Source organism: Muscardinus avellanarius, assembly GCF_963383645.1.
Source record: "Muscardinus avellanarius genome assembly, chromosome: 7".
NCBI classification, from domain to species: Eukaryota; Metazoa; Chordata; class Mammalia; order Rodentia; family Gliridae; genus Muscardinus; species Muscardinus avellanarius.
This window is the reverse complement of record NC_137793.1, coordinates 37,101,300-37,127,764: the sequence shown is the minus strand read 5'-3', so window position 1 is coordinate 37,127,764 and position 26,465 is coordinate 37,101,300. Positions and strand designations below refer to the sequence as shown.

The window sequence follows — 26,465 nt, the reverse complement described above, 5'->3', positions numbered from 1 at the left end:
GGAACCCCAGTACCACCAAAAATAAATAAATAAATAAATAAATAAATAAATACAGATCTCAACAGATAGCAGGAAACACGTGTCTTGGAGTTTCTTTCTGGTTGAACATCTGCCACAATTTACATTTAAATCTGACCCTTAGATATGGAAACGTAGGGAAAAAAACCCAAAATGTTATTCGATGTTATTATTAGGGTTTATAAGGAAGGGAGCCCTTCTCCCCTCCTTTTGTTAGTAAAATATTTACAGCAGCTGAGTTATGGGTTGAGTATGGCACCTGCTGGTTAGTACTGCACTTTGTCATCCTTCCCACAAGCCGTCCTTGACACTCTGCAACCTGGCACTTTCCCTGTCCCGTTCTATTTCAGCCTTTACTTTTATTCATAGTATGTCATCATTACTAGCTGTTTTATGACTTATTTATTTAATATGTATCTTTATTCAACAAAGTCTCCTGCATCTGTCTTCCTAGCAAAATGCTGGCTTTTGGGGAGCATGGAGTTTACATTGTTTTGCTCACTGCTGTTTCCTCAGTGCTCGGAGTGTAGGAAGTGTTTGAAAGACATGTATATACGTGAATCTGTGAGTGGAGGACGCTTTAGCTAAATAGAGCTGCATCTTGTAGATTCCCATTTTAAAGTGCAATGCAACTATATGGAGATTTTTAAAGAAATTATCTCTTTAAAATATATATAAGTGAATGATGCTTAAATAGGTATTATATATGAAATTGATCAGTACTTTTGAGGTTATGTCAATATAAATGAACTAGGGAAATCAATGAAATTTCTGATCCTTTGAAATAGAGTGTAGGTTGACAAATGAGGACCTCAATATATTCTTCACAGCAAATTGCTAAAACTTAGCGTAATATTGGTTAAGAAATATATTCCATGTTTCTTCATCATTATTATTATTGTTGTTGTTATTATTATTATTTTGTGGTACTGGGGATCGAACCTAGGGATATTTTACCTGTGAACTACAATCCCAATTCTATTTTATTTCTTATTTTTCGTTTGGAAACAGGGTCTCACTAGGACTCTGAGAGTCTTGTTATATTGCTGAGGCTGTCCTCAAACCTGCAATCCTCCTGTCTCATCCTGCCAAGTACTTGGATTACAGGCATGTGCCATCTTAATTATTTTAAAGTATTTTGCTTTATATACCTTTATTATAGTTAACAGCTCTTTTATCAAATCAAAATTATATTATTATTATTACTATTATGTAACTAATAATGTGTTTTTCCCTTTGTATAGAATCAGTTATCGAACAGCCTACCGACATGGGGAAAAAACTATGTACAGGCGCAAATCCCAGTGTTGTCCTGGATTTTATGAAAGCAGAGACATGTGTGTCCGTAAGTAAGACTTCCACCTCTCTGAGATGCTCTCGTTTTTTCTCAGCACTCGCTTCTCTTAATGGTATTGGAGATGGAGGCCTGGGGAGATGGGGCAACTTGGGACGTTCTCTTTCACTCTCAACTTGCGTAATAAGGAAAGCATTAACTTTGTCCCCTTGCCTATCAAAAATCTCCAAATGAATATTGCTTGAGAAGAAAACAGCTGTTGTAGAAAGATGATTCAAGGCCAGATGTGGCCATGTTAAATGCAGCCCTTCAATAAATGTTTCAGTGGAAACAGACTTTCTTGCTGCTGACCAGGATAACGTCTGCCAAACTGGCAAGTTCTTTTCTGGTGCAGAGAATGATGAGGCTTAATCGGTGGAAGGGAGTTTTCACATTCAGAAATGACAAAAAGTTTGAGCCACAAAGAAAACATAATTTTTATGGTCATTTCCCCTCTTTTCTTCACTCCCAATCTCAACAATGCATTCTGAGATGTCTTGAGAGAAGTCTGTTATTTTATGACACACTTTAGAAAATTCTAGAATACCATTTGGAATGCAGTTTGCAGTTGAGATTCTTTTTGTGCATAGGTCACTGTGAAGAAAGATTATTGTGGACTATTTTGCTTCAGTACTTTGGCTCGGCACAGGGTAAAGAGGCCCTCCTCTTTCTGAACCGAGGCAAGGTTCTGTAGAATTAAGGTCCTGCTGGAATTTGGAGGTAGCAGGAATGTCTGGAGAGTTTGGCGCTCAGAGCACCGGCCACTGCTCAGCTGGGCATCTCAAATGAGTCCTTTCTGCCTCTTTGAAGCCCCTTTGTTGTCTCATAGGTAGAGATGTGGATCAATGCATATCTCAGTCTCTCACTTTTAGATTCTATTCTTCTTGCAGACAGGGGCAGGTCCTCAACTTTGATTTAGAAGCAGAGCCAAACAAGATAATAAATGTTCATGAGGAAAACAGAATATGTAATTAAACAAAAAGCAGAAAATAAAAAAAATCAATTGCTTTCTGGGTCAGTAAATATCCTTTTTAATTGTTATTTTATTTATTTATTTATATTTCATTTTTTATTTTATTAATTTATTTTATTGAAAGTAAATGTTATACATTTAATCTGTATTTGGTGCCTTTTCCCCCCTCTTTCCCTTCCCCCCTCCCGATACTTAATACCCAGGCTAACCTTGCTATATTCGTACTTTTACACCTATTTGGAAATAGCCGCTCATCAATCAAGTTCAGCCTCCTTCCTCTCTTAGTTTTCCATTCAAATTTTGCGGAGATTTCCCTTCCATTATCTGGAGTCCCTCTGGTATCCCCAATGCTCACTTGTTTGGGCATATTAGAGGAAACATATGTCCCTTCTCTTTCTGTGTTTGGCTGACCTCACTTAACATAATGCTCTCCAGCCCTTTCCATCTTCTTACGAATGATGTGATTTTGTTCTTCTTTATAGCTGAATAGAATTCCATTGTGTGTATTTCTCATAACTTTGCAAAACATTCATCTGTTGATGGGGGCCTAGGTTGTTTCCAAATTTGGCTATTACAAATTGTGCTGCTATGAACATAGGTATGCATATGTTGCTGTAGTTCTCTGTTTTCAACCCCTTTGGAAAAATACCCAGGAGTGGTAGAGCTGGATCATATGGTGGATCTATTCCCAGTTTTCTAAGGAATCTCCACACAGATCTCCATAGTGGCTGAACTAGTAAATATCCTTTTTAAACATATCACATGTGGACATATTATTGTATTATAGATATTTATTTAACTTATCTCCATAGTTGAATATTTATGTAATTTCCAAGTTATATCTATTATAAACTACTCCACAAAATCATTGTGGTTAAGTAATTGTTCAAGTCCTTAATTATGTAAGCCCAAATTCCTAGAAGCCGATATGCTGGGATGAGAGGTGTCCATATTTTTAGGACTTTTAAAGTGTTTCCACTTTGCATACATAGCAGCAGTAAATAAGAATGCAGTATTCTGTGCCTGTTTCCCTTTGCTAATTTCTTTTTAATTTGCATGTCTTTGATTAATAATTATGCTGAATAAGAAAAATTACATGTTTAAAATCAAACATCTCAAAGACTATCACTAACTGATCTCAACGGCCCAGGCTGATGGGAAGCTTTATAAAGAAAGCATTGCTGAGCATGGTGTGCGTGCGGGGAGTGGAGGGGCCTGGCTGGCAGGGGGGTCTATGTCCAGAGGCCTTGGAGGCCATTATTTTGGTCCTCTTACCAAGGTTCAACCTTACAAGTACAAATGTCAACACACAGAGAGTATGCCTGTCTCCCACAATACAGTTCAGACCATAGGACTTTTCCATAAAGCCAAGGTTTTATCTTGTTACCTTGCCCAGAGCTCGGAGAGGGGTTCAGGCCTCTCTCTGGCCATTCCTCTTCTTGAAGGCCACGTGGGAAGTTAGATTGTACTGGCAAACTAGTGCGGGGAGTATGGATCCAAGCAAGGTTGGTTAGAGAGAGTGCCCGTGTTCCCTGGCCCTGGCCTTCCATCCCCTCTCACCTCTGTTCCTTCATTCAGTAGTGCAGCCCTTCTCAAAAGTTAGGCAACTCCACCAGCACTGTTAGACCTGGAATTTTATTGGTATAAATAAACCTTTCCTTCAACTGGACAGGTTACAAGGTGTCCTCCAGACTGCTTGCATAGATGCCTTTAGCACTTACCTCTAAAATTCTCCTTTTCCTTGGTCTTCTCAGACCAGCTGCCCTTGGAGACTGAAACATTTTCCTATAGATGTGTTGATATGTTTAATCAGCTTATTGCCTCCTCTCACCAGCCCAGGAGCTCTTTGGTCTCCTTAAGGGTATTTTGCATTTCTTCTCTGTGATGTCTTGATTTCATTGCTGAACCCCAGAGACAGACTGCTTCTCTTACTTCCTTGGGGCCTCAAAGTAACTATTCCATGCTCTCTACAGCTCTAGGGAGGCACCTGTGGATGAAGAAGAAGGAGAGAGCCCAGGACTCTAGTTTTGCTTCCACAATCTCTACTTCAACCGGGTTTTGCTGCTAGGCTGACAACACAATCACTGTTCTGTCTCCAGCTAACAAAAGAATGATAACAGACTTAGTCCTCATTTGGTTTACTTTTTAGTATTCACTTTACCTGGAAGACACAAAAAAGGATGCTTTCTTTTACCCGTGTTTGAAAGGAGTTCCTTTTATGTAGCTCCTTGAGGAGAGTGGGTCCCATCCTCCCATCCCTCCCCACAGTAGGTCACACTGTGGTGACTTGGTTTGAGGTTGCCAGTTGCCCTGCCCTACTCCCACCCCTTCCATGGGGCCTGGCTGGCCCTTGGGGCTCCCACCCCTTAGCACTGCCTGCTTTGGTTTTCACCCACTCCTCACCCCTCCCACCTTCAGAGACCAGAACACTGCACAAAACTAGCTCTTCACCAGGAAATTTCTAGGATGTGTGTGCTTCAGAATCATCTTCTCTGGGCCTCAGAGACCCTTTCTAGAGAACTGGCTGCCAGTTCAGAGTCAGCTGTGATGACTGCTGTGACTGGGGAAGGAGCCGCCCCAAGGAGCACCCAGTCAGGCTCACCTTGGTGATGGAGTCTCAGAACTGCAAGGAGTATGGGTAGAGGCCGGGGAGGCTGCTGGGACGCCGCAGCTTAGTGCATCTCCTGCTCGGGGCCAATGCAGGTTTCTACTCTGTTTTTCTACTAAAATAATTTATTTTTCCTTATAACAATCCACTTCCTTCTCTTTTTCATAAGAAAGACCTGATTTGCCAAGTGGATTCAATTTGATCAAATGTAACATGCATTGATTGAGTGCCTACAACATGAAAACCAGTGGGCTGGCTCTAGAGAGCACGTGGGCATCAGAGCCAGACACACTTTCTGCCTTCAAAGAGGCTGCCCCAAGTGCTTCTTAAATGTACCTAGGACAATAATAAAGTAACAGCGAACTTTTCTGAGTACTTTCTACGTACAAGGTACATGGCTCATCCTACTAAATTCCCAAAACATCATTATGGGACAGATAGAATTCTGACCATTTTACAGGTGAGGAAACGGAGGCTTTACGACCTTAACAGTCTGATCATTTGGGTGGTTAGTAGGGGCAGTGCTGGCACATATTCTCAGTGGAAAAATAAGATACTTCACCTAAATAAAAGAAATGAAAGTGACAGAATAGTTTATGGGCTTCAGATGACCAACTCCTGGCCATATCATATTTTGTCAAGAGTTTCTTAGCTCCATTATAGTTACAAGACTTCACAGATTATTATTATTTTTGTGTGGTTCAGGGGGTGGAACCCAGGGGATTTTCTACCTCTGGGCTATACTCCCAGACCTATTTTTTATACTTTTATTTGGAAACAGGGTCTCACTAAGTTGCTGAGAGCCTCACTAAGTAGCTGAGATTGGCTTTGAATCTGTGAGATCCTCCTGTCTCAGCCTCCCAAGCACTGGGATTACAAGCGTGTGCTGCCACGCCCGACTTCACAGATTTTTACAAAATGTTATTTTATAGTTTTTGACTGGAAAACAGTCAAGAAATTTAATTTTACTTACTATTTCTATCTTCACCATGTTTAAATTTTTTATTTGGTACTGGGGATTGAACCTAGGGGCATTCTACCTCTGAGCTACGTCCCCAGCCCTTTTTAGCCTGTGATCCTCCTGACTCAGCCTCCCAAGTACTGGGATTACAGACGTACACCAACCACTCAGCTCCAATTCTGTCTTTCAAAATAGCTACATTCAGTGAACATTTCTTTCTTTTGAAATTGGGTTTTTTAAAGGCTCCTGAAAATAAGGAACTTCAAAGAAATTAAGCAAACACATCACAAGCATGTGGTGATTATGTCTCATCGCCCAGGAGACCGCTCTCAGGTCTCATTAGTATACTTGGTGAGTCTTCAGAATGGTGGTTCCTGATACCAAACTGCTTTTCAGAAATCCAGCGAGGGAGCCTGGGCAGGTGCTCCTTCCTTCTTAGTACCCCCAGGGCTCTGGGGATAAGAGCAGTTGCTCAGAAGAGCACTGGAAATTCTTAATTTATACATTCAGGTCTGGGGCTGCCTGGAGTTAGTGCTTGCTGTTGGCCGACATGGAAACTGTCTCAGGCTGAGGCTCTTGTTGTGTGTTCTTGCACAACTGAGGTGGCTGGTGGACACTGGTATGGCCCTTCCTCTGTCAGCTATGGGGGTTCTTGGAGAACTCTTAGTTCTCTTGTGTACGGAGCATAGCAAAGAGACTGGCTCTGCCCCTGACTGGTCTATATGGAAAGTAAGTCAGGGAGGCTGTTAAAATGCTGACTCTGGACGGGCATGGTGGCGCATGCTTGCAATCCCAGTACCTGGGAGGATGAGACAGGAGGCTCACAGGTTGGCAGCCAGCCTCAGCTACTTAGTGAGACCCTATTAAAAAAAAATAGGGCTGGGGTATAACTCAGAGGTAAAATGCCTCTGCTCTGGGTTCAATAAAAAAAAAAAAATGCAGCCTTTGGTGCTGGTGGTCTGGGCCAGGCCCACATGCTGTATTATTATTGAACTCTCCGGCTGTGCAGCAGCTGCTCATCCACAGACCAGACTCGGAGCAGCAGCAGGTCCCTGTCCAGCAGGTGGTCACATGTCACCGGGCTGGAAGAACCAATACAGAGTGTGGACTAGCAGGGTAGAAACCTTTTCTAAGGTTCTGTTTAGAAAAAAAAAGGATTGCAAAATTTTCCATGAGGAGGGCTGGGGCTATGACTGAGTGGTAGAACACTTGCATACCAAGCAAGTTTGGGTTTGACCACCCCCTGTACTATAAAAAAATCATAAAGAACTTCTTACTCTGACATGAAGACACCCGTGTCTCCTCAAGGAGGTTTTACTCTGCTCATAAATTTAACTGAACCCTAAATTTGCTCACTCTTCACTTAGTATTCTTGTCTGATCTTTGTTAAGAAAGAATTTAAATGTGTTCAATTAATTTTGAAAAGTTTATGTATTAATGAATAAATGCACAGGGAAATGAAATAGTTTTAATGTATGTATGTGCATGTATTTGTGTATAGATGTTTGTTCACATATATGTTTGTGTGCCTATATATGCAGATATATGGAAAGAGAAACTTTTTTTAGTGTCACAAACTGATTCATATAAAAGTGTGGTTGATTAAAATCTAACTAAATGTCAACTAAAACGCATTCTGATACATTTTCATTGATACACATCAGTTTTATGATAAATGCTCATGTTGTGTGTATTTTCTGTGTTTTCCTCATGTGATGGTGTAAAGCTAACCAATACTTTATGTTGCATTCATCAATCCTCGTACATATATAGGAACTATAGTTAGAGTAAGGAGAGAGGGAAGCCAGAAGCATTCTAGTTTAAAAAGTCTTTGGTTGGGAAGCCTTTAGATAGGCTTCTTTTCCCACATATTCATTATCTGACCACAAATGTACGTATAGGCATCCTAAATATAGTTCACATAGCCACATGTAGTTTTCATAGGAAAACTGTTAGATTTCTCACCTCTTTTTTCTGGTGTTCAACTACAAAAAAAAGTTTCCAGATTCTCAACATAGAATGAAGAAAGGAGCTGAATTAAATATAGATTCAAACCCCACAGCTACCTTTTGAGCTACAATACTCTTGCTCAGTAGATTTGATTTCTATGAACCTTTCTTATCTGTAAGAGGTTTTCATACCTACTTATCCTATAGGGTAGATATTAGAAGCAAATAAGATACATAAAAGTGCTTTGAAAACTGTGAAAGGCTTGCAGGTACAATAACTAACTGGAAGTGAAGGTTCTTGTTTTGGTTTTAATAGTATTTGTGGTATTTGGATTTTAGTTAAAGATACTCTGGAATTATTCTACTCTAGTTCTAAAGTTGTTTAAATCTTAAGCCATAAGATATTCATAAAATTAAAAGAAATACACAATTATTTGTTTGTTTTTTCTAGTGCTGGGGATTGAACCCAGGCCCTTAAGCAAGTTAGGCAAGTGTTTTACTGCTGAGCACACTCCCACCTCTTTTTCTTTTCACTGATTGATTTATTGATTTTTTTTTTTTGGTGTGTGTGTGTGTGTGTGTGTGTGTGTGTGTGTGTGTGTTACTGGGGACTGAACCCCCGGGGCACTCTACCATTGACCAACATTAGCCAACCTGTTTTATATTTTATTTAAGACAGGGTCTTGCTAAGTTGCTGAGGCTGGTCTCGAACTTGCTACCCACTTTTCTAAGCCTCCCAAATAGGTGGGATTGCCAATGTGTCCAGCTCTGTGCCACTGTTCCCAGCTTCATGGAAGTTTCTTCTTTTTAGGTACTGGGAATTGAGCTCAGGGACATTCTACTCATGAGCTACACCCTCAATTGTTTATTTTGATGTTTTATTTTTGAGACAGGATTTTACTAAGTTGCTGAGAGTCTCTGTAAATTGCTGAGGCTGGTCTAGAACATATGATTCTCCTGTCTCAGATCCCCATGACAGGCAATTCTATATCATGAATATCAAGCTGACTTACCCAAACCCTTCCAAGGACACACGACCATTGACCTCCCACTAGAACCCACCTCTTAAAGGTTCATACTGTCTTCCGTAATGCCGTACTGGGACTAAGCCTTCAACACAAGCCTCCTTTTGGGGGGGGCAAATTAAAATTATACCCATACCATAGCAAAGGGTATGCATGTTGAACAGTGGAGGATTTGACTTGGCTATGAGGTGCCCAGAGATGGGCCAATCAGCTAGTCTCAGGGTCCCAGGCAATTTCTGCCTTTCTCTCCACCATATCTAAGGTGTGGTCTTTATTTTCATATACTATTATTTATCTTCACATTTGAGTCTAGGTCCCACAAAGCAGAAGAAAGAAATAGGAGAGAGAGGAAAATAGCAATTTCAGTTGTTTCCTAAGGAAGGTTCCTGAGCATGACCACAGTCCTTGCCCTCTTATACCCCACTGCTCAGGACCTAGTCGTATGCCTAACCAAGCTGCAAGGGCATCTGTATATTATATTTCTGTGGGAAGAGGTGATAGGTATTGGGAGACAAGAACAATCCTAGTCATGTGTTTATGAGTTTGATATGAATACCTGAATTTCTGTCCAAACAGGCTATAATAATTTACTAGTATCTTGCCTTGTTTTGCATTTCCTTAATTATTAGTGATGCTGTTTCTTTTTCTCTCTCTTCTCTCCTCCTCCTCCTCTTCCTCCTTCTCCTCCTCCTCCTCCTTCTCCTCCTCCTCCTCCTCCTCCTTTTCCTCCTCCTTCTTCTTCTCTCTGTCTTTCCCTCTTTCCCTCTCTCCCTCTCTCCCTCTCTCTGTCTTTGTACTGGGGATTGAGCCCAGGGCACTTTCCCTCAAATCTCTTTCTCTAGCCTTTTTATTTTTATTTTGAAACAGAGCCTCTGTAAGTTGCTGAGGTTAGCCTCCAACCTGCAATCCTACTATCTCGGCCTCCCATGTACTGGGATTACAGGAAATAGCCACTGCACCTGACAATGCTGTTCCTCTTCAACAATGTGTGTTATTAGCCATTTTTATTTTGGCTGAAAGGACAGAAGCAGGGGGAGAGACAAAGGGAGATTCTTTGTCCTCCAGAAACAACAGGAGTCAGTGGAAAAGCAAAGAGAAATAAACTGGTTTGGGGGCTGGTAAAAGAGACCGTTTGGAAACTGGACTTGATTAAAAAATGCACCGGGGCCAGTTCTTTCCAAGACCCTAGCCTTTGGCAACATCACGGGTGCCCTTCCCCAGACCTCAGCTGCTCGCAGGTCCAGAGGAGCCTGGGAGCCAGGCAGTCTCTATCCCCCCACCTTGGTGCTGCTGCGGAGAGAGGAATAATCCCTGAGCCCATGGTAGCGAGGGGAGCTCTTGGCCACACGGAAGTGCAGATATGCTGACCCTCGGAGAGGAGTCGAGAGTCCCGATCCCCCAGGTGCTGTAGTTCATTCTGGAATGTTTGGGAGTAAATGAGCTTTCGAGGCCATCCTGGGAATCTAGCTATTATTTATAACATTATAACTCCAGGAAAACGTGTTCAGAGGTATATATGGCTGACTTCCAAACACATCCTTGGAACCTGACTTTCAGCAGGTTGGAGATGGCCTGTAGATTTGGTGGCATGGGACTTTGAAAGGCAGCAGAGGGGGCGCCTGGTGACTGCCCCCTGCAGGAAGGATCGGTGAACCCAGAGACATCCTCTCTCGGATGTCCTTGGCTTCATTCTGGCTGACGGAAGACAAAGCGGATCATTGTGAGCCGGGCCGCCTGTGGCAGAGTCGTGAATGGACAAAGGGGATGGCCAGGGTCCTTCTCTGGTCCAGCCCATTCTCTTTACCTCAGATGCCCTGCTGGATGCTGTTGTGAAGCAGGGGGCCATTCTGACAATTGCTTCCCTTGGGGCAGACTTAAGTCCGTTACCCTATTTTTGTTAGATGGAGGTCAGACGGTAAGTCAGCGTTCAATCAAGCTCCAGTGGGGCGTTCAGGCTACATGGCTCGTGAGGAAGACCGAGGGAAGAGGTTTGGGGACTGGGTCACCCACTCCATCACCCTGCAGGCGGCCTCTGATGGCGAACGATGAGTTCCCATGGAAGTGCCCTGCCTGCCGTTGGCACTCCTTAAGAGAACTTCAGAACCGTAAATAACGAGGCTTCACTCCCACACACTGAACTGTATATGATTTCCTGTTTGCAGCAGAGGGGAGTGTGACAATTGATTACCAGGGCAGTGAATAAATATTCACAGCTGATTATTAACTTGGCCAACTTTATGTAAAACAGAGCTGGCTGCAGGCACATATGGAGGAAGCTGAAACTGTGGTTGGTGTTTATAAGAAAAGTAGCCCCACTGATGACCACTGCTGTTTGAAAGCCATGCTTCGGAAAGCGATGGGCTTACACCCAGGCTCTGGGGCGAGTGCCTACAAACATCTGTAGCGTGCCCGCCAGGACGCCTTTTCTTCCAGGAGACAGTCGGCCACACAGGCGGCACTTTGGGGACCCACATTAGGCTGTTTGCCATGTATCCATATATCTTTTTCTATTTTTTTATTTTATATTGGAATATGAAGGTATTTTAGACTAGAATGAACAAAATGAACAGAGAAAACAGAACAAAATGTGCCTTTTGGGGATAGAGAATGCCATCTTTAGGAAGAGGCTGCCAGAGGCCATGTCTGGGCGAAGGGAGGAAGAGCAGAGGCACCCAGAGTGGCAAAGGTGGCCTGTGTGCCCCTGAACTCACTGCCTGACGTTCTGTGGCGCTGTGGACTTCTCGAACCATGGAGATATCAACTGTGGCTCCTAAACCGTCCACCCGGCTAGAGGATCCTATTATGCTTAGCTCTGTCAATTTACTGAGAAGTCATATATACTGTTCCTATTACTATCCCCAAGAAAATTTCATCAAATTCATATTACAGTTCCCACTTTTTTTTTTTTTTTTTTTTGGTATGGTCCTGAGATTGAATTCCGGGGCCCTCTGAGCTACACCCAGAGCCTTTTTAAATTTTTATTTATTTTGAAACTGGTTCACCCTAAGTTGCTGAGGGTCTCAATAAATTGCTGAGGCTGGCCTCAAACCTGTGATGCTCCTCTCTCAGCCTCCAAGTGCTGGGATTACAGGAGTATGTGCCCCCACGTCCGGCCTTGTCCAGAGTTTGAATGGGGTGGAGAAGGATTATCAGCAGCACCTTTGCCTCTGTGGCCACAGGAGGGCCCAGTGAGGATTGGCACAGGCAAGCTGGCCAGCAGGGCGATCTGTGGGACGAATGTCTCTGAGGTGCTTCCTGCCCTTCCAAGCGAGGACGTAAGGTCTCCCTTCATTCTTTACCTAGGATTTGTGTTGTTTTGGCCTTTTCCTGCTAAAAACCTTTGGGCCCATATGTTTTGGACCGAGAGTGTCTGGAATGCTGGATAAGACACGTGTTTGGGGCTGCGAGGATTCAGTCTTCGGTGGGGGCTGTTTCAGGGAGGACGGGGCTGCTCTGCTGGGCTTGGGGCGCAAGGTGAGGGTTGCGAGGAGGCCTCAAGAGCCTTCTGCTGGGGGTTGGTTTGCTTCTCACAGGCTCCTTTAAAATAAAGCTGTGATTTTGTCAAATATTTTCAGAAAACTTTAGTCCATAGACTCTGTTAAGCAGACCCTTTTGCGTGGAGATAAATGTGAGACAATCCTGTTGGACCAGCCAGCGCCCCTGAACCGAAAACAGTCAGATAGTCCCTTAGGATACCTACTCGTGATGCCCTCCCTGCCACCAGCGGTGGATTTTTTTGCGTTTCCATAGGGACCCTGTGCTCTGTTGCTATGGAATCCGGCTCGGTTCAGAGGAACCTACAGTAAACCAGGGAAAGGCCCTTTGTCCACACACTGCACCAGCAGAAATCCCAATTTTCCCACACATGGTTTGGAACATAAATTTACTCTGGTTTTGGTTGTTGGACTCTGCCAGTAGTGAAGATAGCATCTAATAAATAATGTTTTATTGTTTTCCTATTGCCAGTGCTTGCTTGCTACTTAGAATTTTATAAATAGAATCTATGAATTTACTTTTTTAAAAGCCTGTATGAGTTCAAGGTAGCCTCAGTTGAATCAGATGGAAACCACTCTGCCGCCTGTTTTTATGCTGAAGAAAGCCTGGCTTCTGAGTCCCCGGGAGACAGGGCAAAGGGAAACAGTGAAATATCCTCGCTTTATCTCTGGAAAGCGAGTTCCTGAAATTGCAGTCTTTGCAGGGCAGGTAGAATTTTTACTGGCTTAATAATTTATGCAATGCCCTTGTAGAGACAGATAATAGCCAATATAAAAGCCTAGAACTGAGAAGCAATTTTTACTGTATGGTTCAAATCTTTTTAGGGCAAGGTAATTTAAAAATAATGGAAAAAACACATTTTGAGCTAAGTGAACCACCACAAAGCATTGTCATGACCAGGTGGTGACAGACTTGCATTCTTTAGTCTGGGAGAGCGACTGCCAGCATTTTTATGGATAATCCGGTGGTAAACCTAGGGCATCCATCTGGGCCACACACAGAGATGCCAAGGGGAGCAAGAAACTGATGCGTGAATACACTCAAGGCTGAATCGGCACTATTCTTTCCTTCAGCTTTAGGAATATTTAGCTTTCCAAAGTATTTATGTCTTGATTAAATATTCTAAAAGAAAAGGCTTGAGGGAACTCTGCTAGAGCACTAAGAGAATTTCCACAGAGGAAAGCAGATTTATTAGGTCAGCAAGGCCAGCCTTCCCCCGAGGCGGGCTCCCTGACCAGCTGGCCACATCGGGGTGGCAAGCGCCTTTAGGGCGAGTTTAAGGGTGTGGCAGCCAAGCCTCTGGATGCTTAAACTTAAAAACAGGAACTAAGTTCTTTGTGCTTAGCACGGGATTGAGAGTCATGAAATGTGCCACCAGAGATCAAAACTACTTGTTGATCCCAGGAGGAGCACAAGTTTCCAGGAAGCTGGATCTTGGATATTACCCATCGTTGGGTGCCCCGGGCGTGTGCTGTGGAGCGCTTGTCCTGTACAACTCACTGCCATATTACCAGTGACTTTGGAGAGGAAGTGCCGTGTGCTGGGTCTCCTTTCTTTTTTCTTCCTTCATCCTCTCTCTCTCTCTCTCTCTCTCTCTCTCTCTCTCTCTCTCTCTCTCTTTATACTGGGGATTAAATCCTGGGGTGCTCAATTACTGAGCTACTTCTCCAGTGCTTTTTATTTTTTTTATTTTCAAGATAAATAAATGTGCTGAGGCTGGCCTCAAACTTGTGATCTTCTTGCCTGAGCCTCCTGGGTAGCTGGGATTACAGGTATTTGTCACCATATAAGGCTGGATCCCCTTTCTTGAAGATTGCTTTAGCCTATTAAAGGCCTTTAGAATGTTTACTATCAAGGCACATCTACTTGGCCATTGAATTCTCCCCCCCCCCCCCATAAAACTGATAGGATGCCGAATAGTCCTCAGAATCTACATTTTGCATAATATTGCTTTAAGGGATTATGTTTTGTTTTCTATCAGTTTACATTTTACTAGAGACTCTTTGGATCTTTAATTTCTTCCAAGGACAATCATTTATTTTAACAACCCAAGAAAAAGAAGATGTTGTTAAGCCCTGAAAAGGAGTAGCAGGTACTTCTTTACCTTTGCTATGGCACTTCACTGTCCCCTCACTGATGGGTAGTGTCAGCTGGACCTCCCCTCCAAGTTGGGAACTGTTATCAGCTGAGGTATACCATGGCTAATTTTTTTTTCACCAAAGTAAAGTTGTCAGTATATATGCGTGCGAAGTGGCTCTTGATGTAAAATTTAGAATACCTATAATGAATGACAGTTCTGGCAGGGTTGAAAACCAAAATTAAGAAAAAGACAGCTAAGTTTAAAACCTAACGTTCAATGAAATTTCTTGTGTGTTTTTTAGGATCCTCCCTGAGGTTTTCAAAAACTGGTTGAGTCTATGTTTCAGCCAGTTTGCCACTAGCAGCTCAATGATTTGATGTATAATTATGTTTTAGATTTTTTAAAATTTGAGATGTAGTCTTGCTGTATTGTCCAGGCTGGCTTCTAATTCCTGTGCTCTGGTGATCTTCCTGCCTCAGCCTCTTGAGAACTGGGGCCACAGGTGCACACAGCCACATGTGGCTTATGAAGCATGCCATCATGCTTTCTTTGGTCCAGACAATGTCAATGTCAATGTCATATTATATATATATATATATATATATATATATATATATTTTTTTTTTTTTTTTTTTTGCGGGTTTGGGGGATGGAACCCAGGGGAATTCAACCTCTGAGCCACACCCCCTGCCCTATTTTTTATTCTTTATTTTGAAACAGGGTCTCACTAAGTTGCAGAGGGCCTCACTAAGCAGCTGAAGCTATCTTTGAACTGCAATCCTCCTGTCTCAGCTTCAATGCTGGGATTACAAGTGTGTGCCACCACGTCCTGCTAACAATGTCTTATATTTTTAACAAATTTTACCATAAAACTTGGAACTTCCATTTTCCATGGAAGAACCAGGGGATTGGCAGTGGCACTGGCTCGGGATTCCTATGTGACAGTGGACAGGGGGCAGACGGCAGCTGCAGCTGTGGACCAGCCAGTGTCTCTGGGTTTTCCCAGGACTTGTCTGACTCGTAGCATCCTCCAATCCATCCATTCATCTGGCCTCTGAAGGCATTTGAGTTTGTGTTCCCCTGGTTTGGGGTGTAGCATTCTTGCAGCAAAGTGTCTGTGACCTTCTTTCTCGCCCCTTTTTGAAGAAATTCTACTACTTAATTTAAACATGTGGCTTGGGACTTCCATACTGAAAGCAAAGGATCCAGACAGGGAAATCACTTTGGCTCTAATTATTTGTCATTGACTCTGGGCACAAGGACGCCAATCGTTCTCAAGCTGGATTAGACATAAAAGGAGAGTAGAAAGATCACAAGGGCACCAAAGACTAAAAGGCAATGTTCAAGGGCCACCGGTAAGGAGGGAGGCAGTGGGAAACCCAGGAACCCTGGCTATGACCTCCGGCCCTCCTCGCTCTCCCTGGTGATGACTTTTAGTATTATCATGTGATGTAGATGTATTGGAGAGGCAGAAGAAAAGTGTCTGGAAACAAATTTCAGCAAGTTGAGTCCAGCAGACCAAGGGAAATGCCAAGTGGCTTTTCCCCCATGCTGTGGGAACAGCAATTTCTGCAAGAATTCCATGCCTTCAGAGTGGTCAGACCAGGAGAAATGCCATTCTAAAAACAGAAGAGCCTGGCATGGCCCTCCCCACAGAACCGCCAAGCTTTTCCTATAGACACAGACCAGCAGGGAAGGATGTGCCCCAAATGAAAGCATTTTCCTCCAGTCTCCTCTCCAAACTGTCGAAGGATTTTTAAATCCTTTGGAATCAATTGGCAGTTGTATCATCAGACCTGTTGTGGGCTGAGTTGTTAGTAATTTCTACTTAGTAAACTAGAGTATATTCCAGTGCTTGTTGGCATTTTAAGCTGTGGTTCATTAGGATCTTGTTACTTATGTTACTTAAATCTGATTCAACCTAAAAAGACACAGTGTAAGAGTTGTGGCCAAAATAGATAATGCCTATGTAAGTGTGGAATTAGATGAAAACTCCACTTTCAAATAAATGAATAGGATTATGTGCTCCACAGATGGTATTTCAGTCCCTTGTGTAGGATCCATTTCAGTGGTCTGTTTCAACACAAATTGTATTTCTTTCTTTTTTTTTTTTTTAGCATAAGTCATTTACTTGAGGAAAAGTTTGGTAGAACATCACATTGTGATTTATTATTTTTATTTAAAATTATTTTTTAGTATTAGCATTTCCCCAAACCTATTTCTCAAGCCAGTGCCTTTATAGGCATTTGGAGAGTCTGTTCACTTCAAGCTACAGACTCTTGCTGACATTGTACAGTGTGCACAATATATTAATGTTAGCTCAGGTTTTACAAATTGTTTTCTCTGACTTTTTTAAATAGAGAGATCTCTTTGTTCCTCTCTAGAAGTTGTCCTCATGATCTAATTATTTTTAAATAGCTTCATAGAGATACAGTTGACATAAAGTAGGCTGCACATATGTAAGCATAAGCTTGGTAAGTATTGACATATGTACACAGCCGTGAGGCACTCCCTTCTATCGCCGTAGTTAACTGTCCCCATGACCTCTTTGTAATTCCTTCCATTGACTCCTCCCTTCCCCCTCTTCCTCTGGCAATCATTGATCTGTTTTCTGCCACTCTAGACGAGCAAGCATTTTTAGAGGATAATGTAAATGGAATCATGCAATATGTTCTCCTTGGTGTCTTGTCTCTTGCTCAGCATAATAATTTTGAGATTTATCTATACTGCTGTGTGTCATTAGTTCATACCTTTTTATTTATTGTTGAGTAGTATTCTATTATACGTTTATCCCACAAATTGTTCTTTGCATATTTATGCACATTTAGATAGTGTGTGTGTGTGTGTGTGTGTGTGTGTGTGTGTGTGTGTGTGTGGTGATGGGGATTGAACCCAGGGGCATTCTACCTCTGAGCTACACCCTCAGCCTGATTTTTTTATTCTTTATATTTTTTTATTTTTTTTTAATTGGTGCACTGTATTCATACATCATAGTGGGATACAAACTTTTGTAGACATACATGCACACATCGCCCAGTCAGCCCCCACCCGATCCCCACCCCATTCTCTCCCCATCCCTCCCTCCCATGCTTGGCTTAGTGGTTGACATCTAGTATTATAGCAATTTATCCAAAATTAAAAATGATAATCTCACATAACAGTTTCATTTGTCTGATACCAAGCTTTTGATGACTTAAAGATAACATTTCAATATTTCTTTTTACTTTCTTTCTTACCAGAGAATATTTTTTTCTATTTTTTTAGGTGAAACTATCATATATTTATATATTTATTTTTCAGAAAAAAACTCTATCCTAATATGGAATATGGACTCTAGATACCCAAAGCGATCTTGAAATAGAACAAAGCTAGAAGATATATATTTTCTGATTTCAAACCATATAAAGCTACAATAATTGAAACAGTGTAGTACTATTCTAAAGGCAGATATATAAACCATTGGAGTTAAATAAAAGCCTAGAGCTAAATTCTTCCCTATATTGTCAAGTTATTTTTGACAAGGTTTCCACGAACATTTGGTGGTAGAAATAATAATATTTTAACTTAATATTGTTGAAACATAATAATTACATGGAAAGAATAAAGTTGGACCCTTACCTAATCCCATATACAAATATTAACTCAAAATAGATAAATGACCTAAATATAAATCTTAAGACTACAAACTTTTAGGAGAAAATCTGGGTCATAAAACCTCACAACATTGAAATTGGCAGTGATTTCTTGGATATGATTTCAATGGCACAGGCAACAGAAGAGTATACAAACTCCCTAAAAAATAAAAGAAAATATTGTATATCCAAAGACAATGTAAACAGAGTTAACAGTTACTAATAGAATGGGAGAAAATATTTCCAAATGCTCTATCTGAAGGTATATTAATATTCCAACTAGAAATTCTAAAAATTAACAACAATAAAGGCAAACAATACCATTTAGAGATAGGTAAAAAACTAACATAAGTAATGAATCTCCACAGATAACCAATCTTAGTTGACTGTTGGATGGAAACTCTTGTTTCTCTGGTTCTAGTGTGTGTTACCTATTTCTTCTTTGTAGTTAGTCTTTTTGAGTATTTTCTCTAGTGCTGGTTTTGAAGACATAAATTCCTTCAGTTTCTGTTTGTCATGGAAGCTTCTTATTTCTCCATCTAATTTGATAGAAATTTTTGCTGGGTAGGAAATTTTTGGCTGGAAGTTGTTTTCTTTCAGAGTTTGGAATATGTTACTCCAAGCCCTTCTGGCTCTCATGACTTGGTTTGGGAAGTCTGGAGTGATTCTAATTGGTTTGCCTCTGAATGTCACTTGGCCCTTTGTTTTTGTTGCCTTTAAGATTCTCTGCTTGGCTTCCACATTGGTCATTTTGACAATTATGTGGCGTGGGGATCCTCTTCTCCGATCCTGTCTAAAGGGAGTTCTATAAGTTTCCTGGAACTGTGTATCAACCTCTTGCTCTATGTTTGGAAAATATTCTGCTATTACTTCCTTGAAGAGATTGTTGATCCCTTTAGTTTCACTTTCTTTTCCCTCCTCTATTCCAATTATTCTTAGGTTAGCTCTCTTAAAATGGGCCCATATTTCTTCAATGTCAGATTCCTGCTGTCGGATATTTTTTCCTAGATTAGAAACTATGCGTTCATTTTTGGAATGATCATCTTCTAAGAGCGAGATTCTATTCTCCATGTGGTCTAATCGGTTGTTTGTGCTTTGAATTGAGGCCTTTACTTCATTAATTGCATCCTTTATCTCTTTTTGGCTCTCTCTGAGTTCTTTTCGAAGCACCTCTATTATTTCTACAGTGATTTTCCTGATTTGCTCTTCTAGAAATCTCTGATTCTCTGTTTTATCGGGTTCTGATGTTGTGGGGTTGTGGGCATTTATTGCTCCAGTATTATTCCTCTTTCCCATGGTTTCGGAAGTTTGTGCCTTCTCTGGGTTCTTCCCTTGGGTCACTATGACTTCACTTAAGGTGCTCTGGATCTCGAGTCAGTAGTATCTCAGACCCCACTACTCCTTTACTGGGTTGTATCGCAGAGTCTCCGACTCAGAGAGTCGATAGAGGCTGCTTTAGACTGTGGGGGGTGCCAGGTTGCATGTTCTCCTATGGTGTGATATCTCTGCCACCGCCCCTCCCCCACTGGGTCAAGTCCCAGGAAGTACAGTACTGGGATTTCTCCTCTGTGGCCCCACTGTTAACTCACTGTTCTTGAGTACGCAGATGTAGCTGTACTGGATTCGGTGAATTCTCTGCTGCTGCCACCGGTGGCAATATGGCGCCGCTGCTACGCCCTCGGCCATGAGGCTGCCGTATTTCTTCTTGGTTTTGATTTCCACTCTGAATCCCTGCAGCGTGTGCTGAGCTCAGCCACTGAGAGCTTTAGATTTTACCTGCAGCGAGAAATCCCGCCTGGCTGTCCCGCAGTGGCTCACCTCGGCTTGCTGTAGCCGTCTGGTGAATTTGCCGCTGCCGCCGGCAGTATGGCGCTGCTGCCAAGGTCTCGGGCGTGAGGCCGGTTATCTCCTCTGCGGCTCTGAGCTCTGTTCTCAGTCCGCTTTCTCTCTGGAGCCTGGTGATTTTTTTGTTTCTCTGGTGATGGTGTTTTCTGGCTATGAAAGGCGCTGATTTTGTGGTAATGGAGATTGGTTGTTAGCGGGGCTCTTAAGCCCCGCTTTTCTCGGTCGCCATCTTCCCGGAAGTTCCTCTTATTCTTTATTTTGAAACAGGGTCTCACTAAGCTGTGGAGGGCCTCACTAAGTAGCTGAGTCTGGCCCAGAACCCGAATCCTCCTGTCTCAGCCTCCCAAGTACTGGGATTACAAGTGTGCACCACCACGCCCAGCTTCCAGTTTTTGATAATTACAGACGTGGCTCTGAAAACTTCTGCACAAGTCTTTGTTTACCTGAGTAGTATACAAAGGGTGGAATAGCATGGAATGGCTGTTCAGACTTGCTGTATTTGTGATGGCCTCAAACTTGATGCAACCCAGATGTTCATAAGTCCAAAGCAGTTTTTCATTTCACACTCTCACTAGCCATGTATAAGAGCTGAAGTGTCTCCACATGCTTTCCAACACTTGTATGGTCAGTCTTTAACTGCAGAAATTTGCATAGTCTCATAGTAATATCTTGTGGTTTTAATTTGCACTGTTGTGGTGACTAATGATGTTGAGCATCTCTTCATGAGCTTATTTGCCCTTAATATATTTTCTTTGGTGAAATATACAAATCTTTTCTCATTTATTGTTTTGTTAATAGAGCTGTTTTTTCTTTCTATTTGTTTCCTTCTTTACTGTTTTTATATATTCAGGAGACAAGTTCTTTATCTGATACATACATATATATATATATATATATATATATATATATATATATATATATAATTTTATTTATTTATTTATTTATTGTGGTACTGGGGTTCCTGGAAGCCCTTCTACCTCTGAGCTACATTCCCAGACCTATATTTTATTTTTTTGGAAACAGGGTCTCTTATGCCAGCGCGGCTGGCTTGGAACCTGTGCGATCTTCCTGTCTCCGCCTCCCATTGCGGGGATTACAAGCGTGTACCACCATGCCCGGCTTAATGGTGTTTTTTGAAGAGAAGTTTTTACTTTTTGTTTTGTTTTGTTTTGTTTGCAGTACTGGGGGTAGAACCCAGAGACATTCTACCACTGAGCTATACCCCCAGCCCTATTTTTTATTCTTTATTTTGAAGCAGGGTCTCAATGAGTTGCAAAGGCCCTCACTGAGTAGCTGAGGCTCTCCACGAACTGTGATCCTCCAGTCTCAGCCTCCCAAATGCAAGCATGCGCCATCATGCCCAGCTAGAAGTTTTTAATTTTGATGAACAAAAATTTTAGTCTGTTCTTTTACAATTGTGTTTTTGGTGACATGTCTAAAAATTCTGTGCCCAACTCACAAAGGTTTTTTGCTATGTTTTTTTTTTCCAAGGTTTTAAAATTTCATGATTTTTATTTAGTTATGTGATTGGTTTTGTATTAATTTTCGTCTGTGTTGTGAAATTGTGCATTCAAGTTTATTTGCATGTGTATACCCAAATTATTGTAGCATTATTGAAAAACTTCATTCTTTTCTGAATTATCTTTGTGTCTTTGTCAAAAGGCAATTATCTGTATTTGTATAAATTTATTTCTGTGCCACTGACTTATTTGTCTATGTTTATACTAACAGATTTTAACAGATCTTTAAATCAGGTAATGTTAGTATTTCAAGGTTTTTTTTTCCTTTTTTCAGAGTTGTTTTAACTACTCATTTACATATGAATTCAGTCAGTTTGTCAGTTTCTACAGAGAAAAGCTTTTGGAATTTTTATTAGTATTACATTGACTCTATAGATACATCGGAGAAAATTCACATCTTATTATTAAGTCATTTGGCGAATAGGCAAGTCTACCTCATGATTTTAAATAATACACATGAGCCGGGCGTGGTGGCGCACACTTGTAATCCCCCCGCTGGGAGGCTGAGACAGGAGGATCACACAGGTTCAAAGCCAGCCTCAGCTACTTAGTGAGGTTCTCAGCAACTTAGTGAGACCCTGTTTCCAAATAAAGTATAAAAAATAGGTCTGAGAGTATAGCCGGGATGTAGAAAGCCTCTGGGTTTCCCCCCAGACCCAGTACCCCCCCCAAAAAAAATAAAAAAACTAATTTCTTTCTTTCTTTCTTTCTTTCTTTCTTTCTTTCTTTCTTTCTTCCTTTCTTTCTTTTTTTTTGGTTGGTACTGGGGATGGAACACGTCTACCTCTGGGATACACTCCCAGACCTATTTTTGTATTTTTATTTGGAAACAGGGTCTCTTAAGCCAGCACGGCTGGCTTCGAAACTGAGTGATCCTTCTGTCTCCGCCTCCCAAGTGTGGGGATTATAAGCATGCACCACCATGCCCGGCTCAAAATACTAATTTCAAAATACTAATTTCCTACTGACTTACTACTTACTTAGAAGCATGTTACTAATTTTTCATATATTTTGGGAGATTTTGTGTATATTTTTAGAGTCCAGAGTCCATTGTGATCAGAAAACATACATCTTATGTTTTTAATCATTGAAAATTTATTGTGACTTGTTTTATTCCTTGGAATTTTATCTAACTAATATCCTATATGTACTTGAAAAGAATGTTTATTCTGCTGTTTGGGGGTAGAATGTTCTATAAATGTCAATTAGGTCAAGTTGGTTGATAGTTACATGCACATCTAATACATTTTTTCTAATTTTCTTTTCTGATTTTTGTATTTTTCCACACACCAGTTAGATGCTTATTGTCCTATCAGTTATTAAGACTGATTATCTCCCAGTTTAATTATGTCTACTTATAATTGCAGTTTATGAAATTATGTCATTAAATGTGCTATTTAGGAGTATTATCTTATTTTGATGAATACTTTATCATTATGAAGTGAGCTTCATTATCTCTGATAGTAGTGTTTGCTCTAAAATTTTCTTTGATATTCATGTAACCACTCCAGCTTTTTTGATTAGTGTTAGTAATATATAGCTTTTAAAATCATTTCACATTTAGCCTGTTTGTGCTTTTATATTTAAAGTATATTACTTATAAGCATCATATCTCAAGTCTTGCTTATTTTTTTCTTGAACCCAGAAGCATTCTACCTCTAAATAGATCCCTAGCCCTGTTTTATTTTTTATTTTGAAACAGGGCCTTGCTAAATTTCTGGCACTGGCCTCGAACCTGTGATCCTCCTGTCTCATTGTCCAAATACTGGGAATACAGGCTTGTGCCAGCAAAGCTGGCTTGATTGTTGCTTATAAATACCCAGTCTGACAGTCTCTGCCTTTTAAATGGGATATTGAGGCCATTTATATTTAATATGATTATCAGTGTTAGGTTTTCTTTCTGCTTAGCCTGTTTGTATTTTGTTCTTACTTTCCTCTTTTCTGTCTTTTAGATTGAATATTGTTTATGAATTCAATTTTGTCTTTGTTGCTGGCTTATTAGCTATAACTTAGCTTTGTCATTCTCCTCTGGTTGACTTATGGTTTATCATATCCACATTTAACTCTTCTCACATTGTAATTTGAGTCAAAATGGTGCTTCGAGGTATGGACAGGATGTGTAGCCAATGCAGGATTTTTAATTCTTCTCATATCTTTTGACCATCCCACTTGGACTTAGGTCATGACACTTTTACATCAAACATCTATTAGAAGTTCTGAATTCTTATCTCCTCTTCATAGAGTTGGACCTTCAATTCTTTCTGCTAATGTAGATGCCTATTTAATTTAGTAGTGGACTTAACTTAAAGTCCTCTTCTCACAGATCGAGTGTATTAGTTAGAATCATGTTTTGCTGGAAGAAACAGACTTCTGAAAAAGCAACAGATAGCAGGGGTTTATAATCCTCCTGTAGGGAGAAGTTTGAAAGTGGGTGGTCTATGACATTCACTCATCCATGAAGTCAGAGCAAAGGGTACTGTGTCCCTTTTCTCAAAGTTGTCTGATAAATTTGCAAATGCAGCTATTTTTCCACACACCAAGCACCAGGAAAGAGGAAGAAAAGGGGAGTGGGCTTACCAACTGAGTTTGTTCCCCTTCACTGTTTTCCACATGGGCACTTCAGTTTACAAAGATGGCCAAGAAATATAGTTTATTGCTGTGCCTGATATAAGTGGACTCTGTTAACCAGGGCAGAGGGAACATTGGGTGAAGTAATGGCTCTTTGTATTTGTCTTTAAGAGATATGAAAGCTACATCAGGAATGGAGAGAAAGAAATTTTAGGTGTGGAATGTTTTTTTCCATCACATTTACTACATGTAAACTCCCAGGCTTCAAGAGTTCTCTCACTTCCTCCATAACAGATTATTCATCTCTGTCTGCCATGCATGTAGACCACTGGTAGCTATGAGGTAAGTAATAATTTATTTTGGGGAAGAACATATGAAACTTTGGGGAAAGGATACCATGAAGATACCGTATGAGAAAGCTGCTATAGGCCACTCTTCTCTAAAACTTTGTTATAAAGGTGTCTACTTCCTCAGATGTCTCTTTCATGGGCTCATTCTGGATCTCATTCCAGCTGAAAATAATTATTACCTTTCCTAAACTACTACAGTACTTTTATGACAACTTTTTTAGAAATATAATTTTCATTCCAGACAATTCAACAATTTAAATTAGAGCCAAGTGTGGCGGCACACACCTGTGATCCTAGTACTTGGGGGACTGAAAAAGGAGGATTACAGGTTTGAGGCTAGCCTCAGCAATTTAGCTAGATCCTGTTTAAAAATTAAAAAATATTAAAGGGCTAGAGGTGTAGCTAAGAGATAGAATGCCCTTGTATTCAATCCCAGTACAATTATAACAAGAAAAAGAAATAGAAGAAGGAGAAAGAGAAGGAGGAGAAAGAGGAGGAGGAAGAGAAGAAGCAAAGGGAGGAGGAAGAGGAGGAGGAGCAGGAGGATAAGGAGGCAGCAACTTTTTGTGTATGTGGTACTAGGGATGGAACAACCCAGGGACATTCTACCTTTGAGCTACACCATGAGCCCTATTTGTTATTCTTTATTTTGAAACAGGGTCTTACTAAGTTGTAGAAAGCCTCACCATGAACCTGCGATCCTCCTGACTCATCCTCCCAAGTACTGGGATTACAAGCATAGGCCTCCACACCTGGCTATGAAGGAGGAAATTAAAAAAAAAATATATATATGTTTAGTTTATTTTTTCCACATTTTTTATTAGTGCATTGTATTTATACATCATAATGGGGTAAAAATCACTTGTGTCGACTTAGATATACACATCACCCAGCCAGCCCCCACCCAGTCCCCACCTCACTCCCTCCCATGTTCAGCTTAGTGGTTGACTTCGATATGAATAAGTATATCATGGGCTTTAAAGAGTCCCCCCCCCCCCCCCGCATCCCCACAGTTAGGTTGCCTTATTTGCTCCTCTATAGGATCTCCTTTTTTCACCTGGAGTTTCTCCTATGACCCCTTTCACCCTAGCTTTCACACATTAGGGAAAGCATCCAATTCCTTACTTTTTGTGACTGACTAATCTCGCTTAGCATAATGTCTTCAAGATCCATCCATTTCCCTGAAAATACTGCAATTGTATTTTTTTATGGCTGAGTAAAATTCCATTGTGTACATATCCCACAGTTTTGTAATCCATCCATCTGTTGATGGACATCTTGGCTGGTTCCATAGTTTGGCTATGGTGAATTGTGCAGCTATGAACAAAGATACGCATGCATTAGTTTGGTAGTTTGCTTTCCTTTCTTTTGGGTAGATACCTAGAAGTGGTATTGCTGGATTGAATGGTAGATTTGTTCCCGTTTTTCTGAGGATTCTCCATACTGTTTTCCAGAGTTGTTGCACTAATTTGCAGTAGCATTCAATGGTTTTTAGTGTATTTAAATAGCTTTACAGCTATTAAATTATCAATTGTTAGACATTTTCAACATTGCAATAAAAATTCCTGTACCTATTAACTATCACTGTATAGTTACCTAACCTTAGATGATCAACTAACACACTTTCCGTGCATATGAACTGCTGGTTTGGGCATTCTGTCCAGTACACTCTCGTAGTGTCTTGCCTACACCTCTGTTACTACCCCCACATTCTGCTCTGTGTTTCTTAGGTTTTGTGGTCCTGTACCTGACTTCCTCTGTAGACTAGGAATTCTTAGTCTGCCACCTTTATATCCACTGCAGTGTCTGGCGATGTGCTGGGCACATTAGTAAATATTAAACTGAAGGAAAACACAATTCCTTCCCTATTTAAGAAACAGACACAATAGGGTAGGCTACAAAGTAGTGTTTGGAAATATGAAAAGAAAATGAATATTGGCTGCATTGAACCTTGTAGTAGCAATTAGACTCTGTAAAGACTTTTCAGATACTTGGCTTCAGACAAGAATGTGGGGATGGTAAAGTTTACCTTGGAAGTCAACTCTCCATTTGCTTTTTCACTCTTCCTCCTATTCATCTTCTGACTCCTGAACTCTAGCAACAGGACA

At 41.0% G+C, this 26,465-nt stretch overlaps 1 protein-coding gene across 1 annotated transcript in view; it reads left to right on the top strand.

Annotated features, from left to right (window-relative positions):
* The window catches only part of MEGF10 (multiple EGF like domains 10), a gene marked incomplete at its 3' end in the record, with an annotated part of 129,003 nt that overhangs the window by 10,495 nt on the left and 92,043 nt on the right, over positions 1-26,465 (top strand). The window contains exon 4 of the mRNA XM_080698495.1: positions 1,263-1,363. Within this exon, the coding sequence (XP_080554621.1) occupies positions 1,263-1,363 (101 nt within the window). The remainder of the gene's footprint in view (positions 1-1,262; positions 1,364-26,465) is intronic.